The sequence below is a fragment of the Penaeus monodon genome, chromosome 22 (assembly GCF_015228065.2).
Source record: "Penaeus monodon isolate SGIC_2016 chromosome 22, NSTDA_Pmon_1, whole genome shotgun sequence".
NCBI classification, from domain to species: domain Eukaryota; kingdom Metazoa; phylum Arthropoda; class Malacostraca; order Decapoda; family Penaeidae; genus Penaeus; species Penaeus monodon.
Window position 1 is genome coordinate 6,918,882 of NC_051407.1, and position 1,594 is coordinate 6,920,475.

At 47.3% G+C, this 1,594-nt stretch overlaps 1 protein-coding gene across 1 annotated transcript; it reads left to right on the forward strand.

Moving 5' to 3' along the window:
- The first annotated feature begins 301 nt into the window (after positions 1-301).
- Positions 302-1,554, forward strand: LOC119587236 (pupal cuticle protein 36a-like). Its single transcript, XM_037935991.1, is given in 3 exon segments — positions 302-313; positions 446-1,215; positions 1,217-1,554. Coding segments are annotated over 3 exon segments (981 nt in total). The 3' UTR covers positions 1,416-1,554.
- The last annotated feature ends 40 nt before the right edge of the window (positions 1,555-1,594 follow it).

Here is a 1,594-nt window from a genome sequence, read left to right on the forward strand (position 1 = left end):
CAAGTCAATCACATTCCACGATACTAAAATAAAGTAAAATAAAATAAAACGGTACATTTATTGCAGTGACATTATTTGGAAGACAGATGCCCTCTCTTCATTACGAATGGTAGGATGGAACCTCAACTGTCAAGGATCGTTACATAGGATGGTTCGGAATGCATAGTAACAAAATGCTTGAACTTTAAAATTGGGCGGGACGGGAAAGAAGTGGTTTGGGTGGGTCTGGCTGAATGAAAGGAGAATGTTCTAGGCGGGTATATATAAGCCATCACCTGGGGAGAGGAAACAGTGCTCAACCATGAAGCTTTTGGTAATATTTATTCTTGTGTTCTACACCTAGTTTATCGAGGCAGATCACATCAAAATGAAAAACGTTTAGAAATCCAAAGTGTATCATAATATACAATCATAGATAATAAACGATTTCTATACTCTGTTGCAGACTTATCTAGCTGCAGCTGTGGTGACAGCGTCGGCCGATTTCCGAAGCTATAACCCGGGAGGACATGGTTTTGGAGGAGGTTCGGGAGCAGCCTTTGGAGGAGGCTCCGGCTCAGGATTTGGAATCAGCTCAGGCTTCGGAGGAGGTTCAGTATCAGGATTTGGAGGAAGTTTAAGTTCAGGATTTGGAGGAGGTTCCAGTTCAGGATTTGGAGGAGGTTCCAGTTCAGGATTTGGGGGAAGTTCAGGCTTTGCTTTTGGAGGAGGTTCAGGCTCAGGTTTTATCTCGGGAGGATGCAGTCCCGGACAAGTGTTCCATGCTGGCAGATGTGTCACTCCACGCGAGAACCGCAAAGTCTACTTATACAACGCACCACCTGCACCACCAGTTCCCCACGGTCCTCCACCATACATCCCTGAGCCAACCATTGATACGAATATCGTGTTCATCCAAACACCTGAAGAAGGTCCAGGACCAGAACCTATCGTCATACCTCCACCTCAGACTCGAAGCGTCGTCTATGTCCTCAACAGACAGACACCAGAACAACAGGATGTGATCGAAGTCCCAGCGCCGCCAGCAACCAGTCCTGAAGTTTACTTCGTGAACTACGCTGACGGCGAGAACCCAGTTCTTCCCAGCGGTGTTGATCTTCAAAGTGCCTTGAATGCAGCTTCCCAAGGAGGCGGTCAAGTGATTGGAGGAGGTGCCGGCGGTGGTTTCGGAGGCGGCGCTGGAGGTTTCGGAGGCGGCGCTGGAGGTTTCGGAGGCGGTGCTGGAGGTATCGCAGGCGGTGCTGGTGGTTTCGGAGGCGGTGCAGGAGGTTTCGGAGGCGGCGCTGGAGGTGTTAGTTTCGGAGGCAGTGGAGGAAACGGTGGTTTTGGAAGCAGTGGTGGGATTGGAGGATTCGTTAGTGGAGATAGCGGAGAATTTATTGTCAGTGGAGGTGGCAGTGGTTTCGGTAGTGTAGGTGGATTAAGTGGAGGCTCCCCTTCCAGTGTTTATACAACACCATAAATCTGACACTTCACGTATATCAAAAATATTATATTCCTATTTTTTTCTTATGCTGTGTGTATTTTTGTCTCAGATATGTGTTATTTGTTTAATAAAACCAAAATATAATACTGGATTATCTCGTTCAAACTT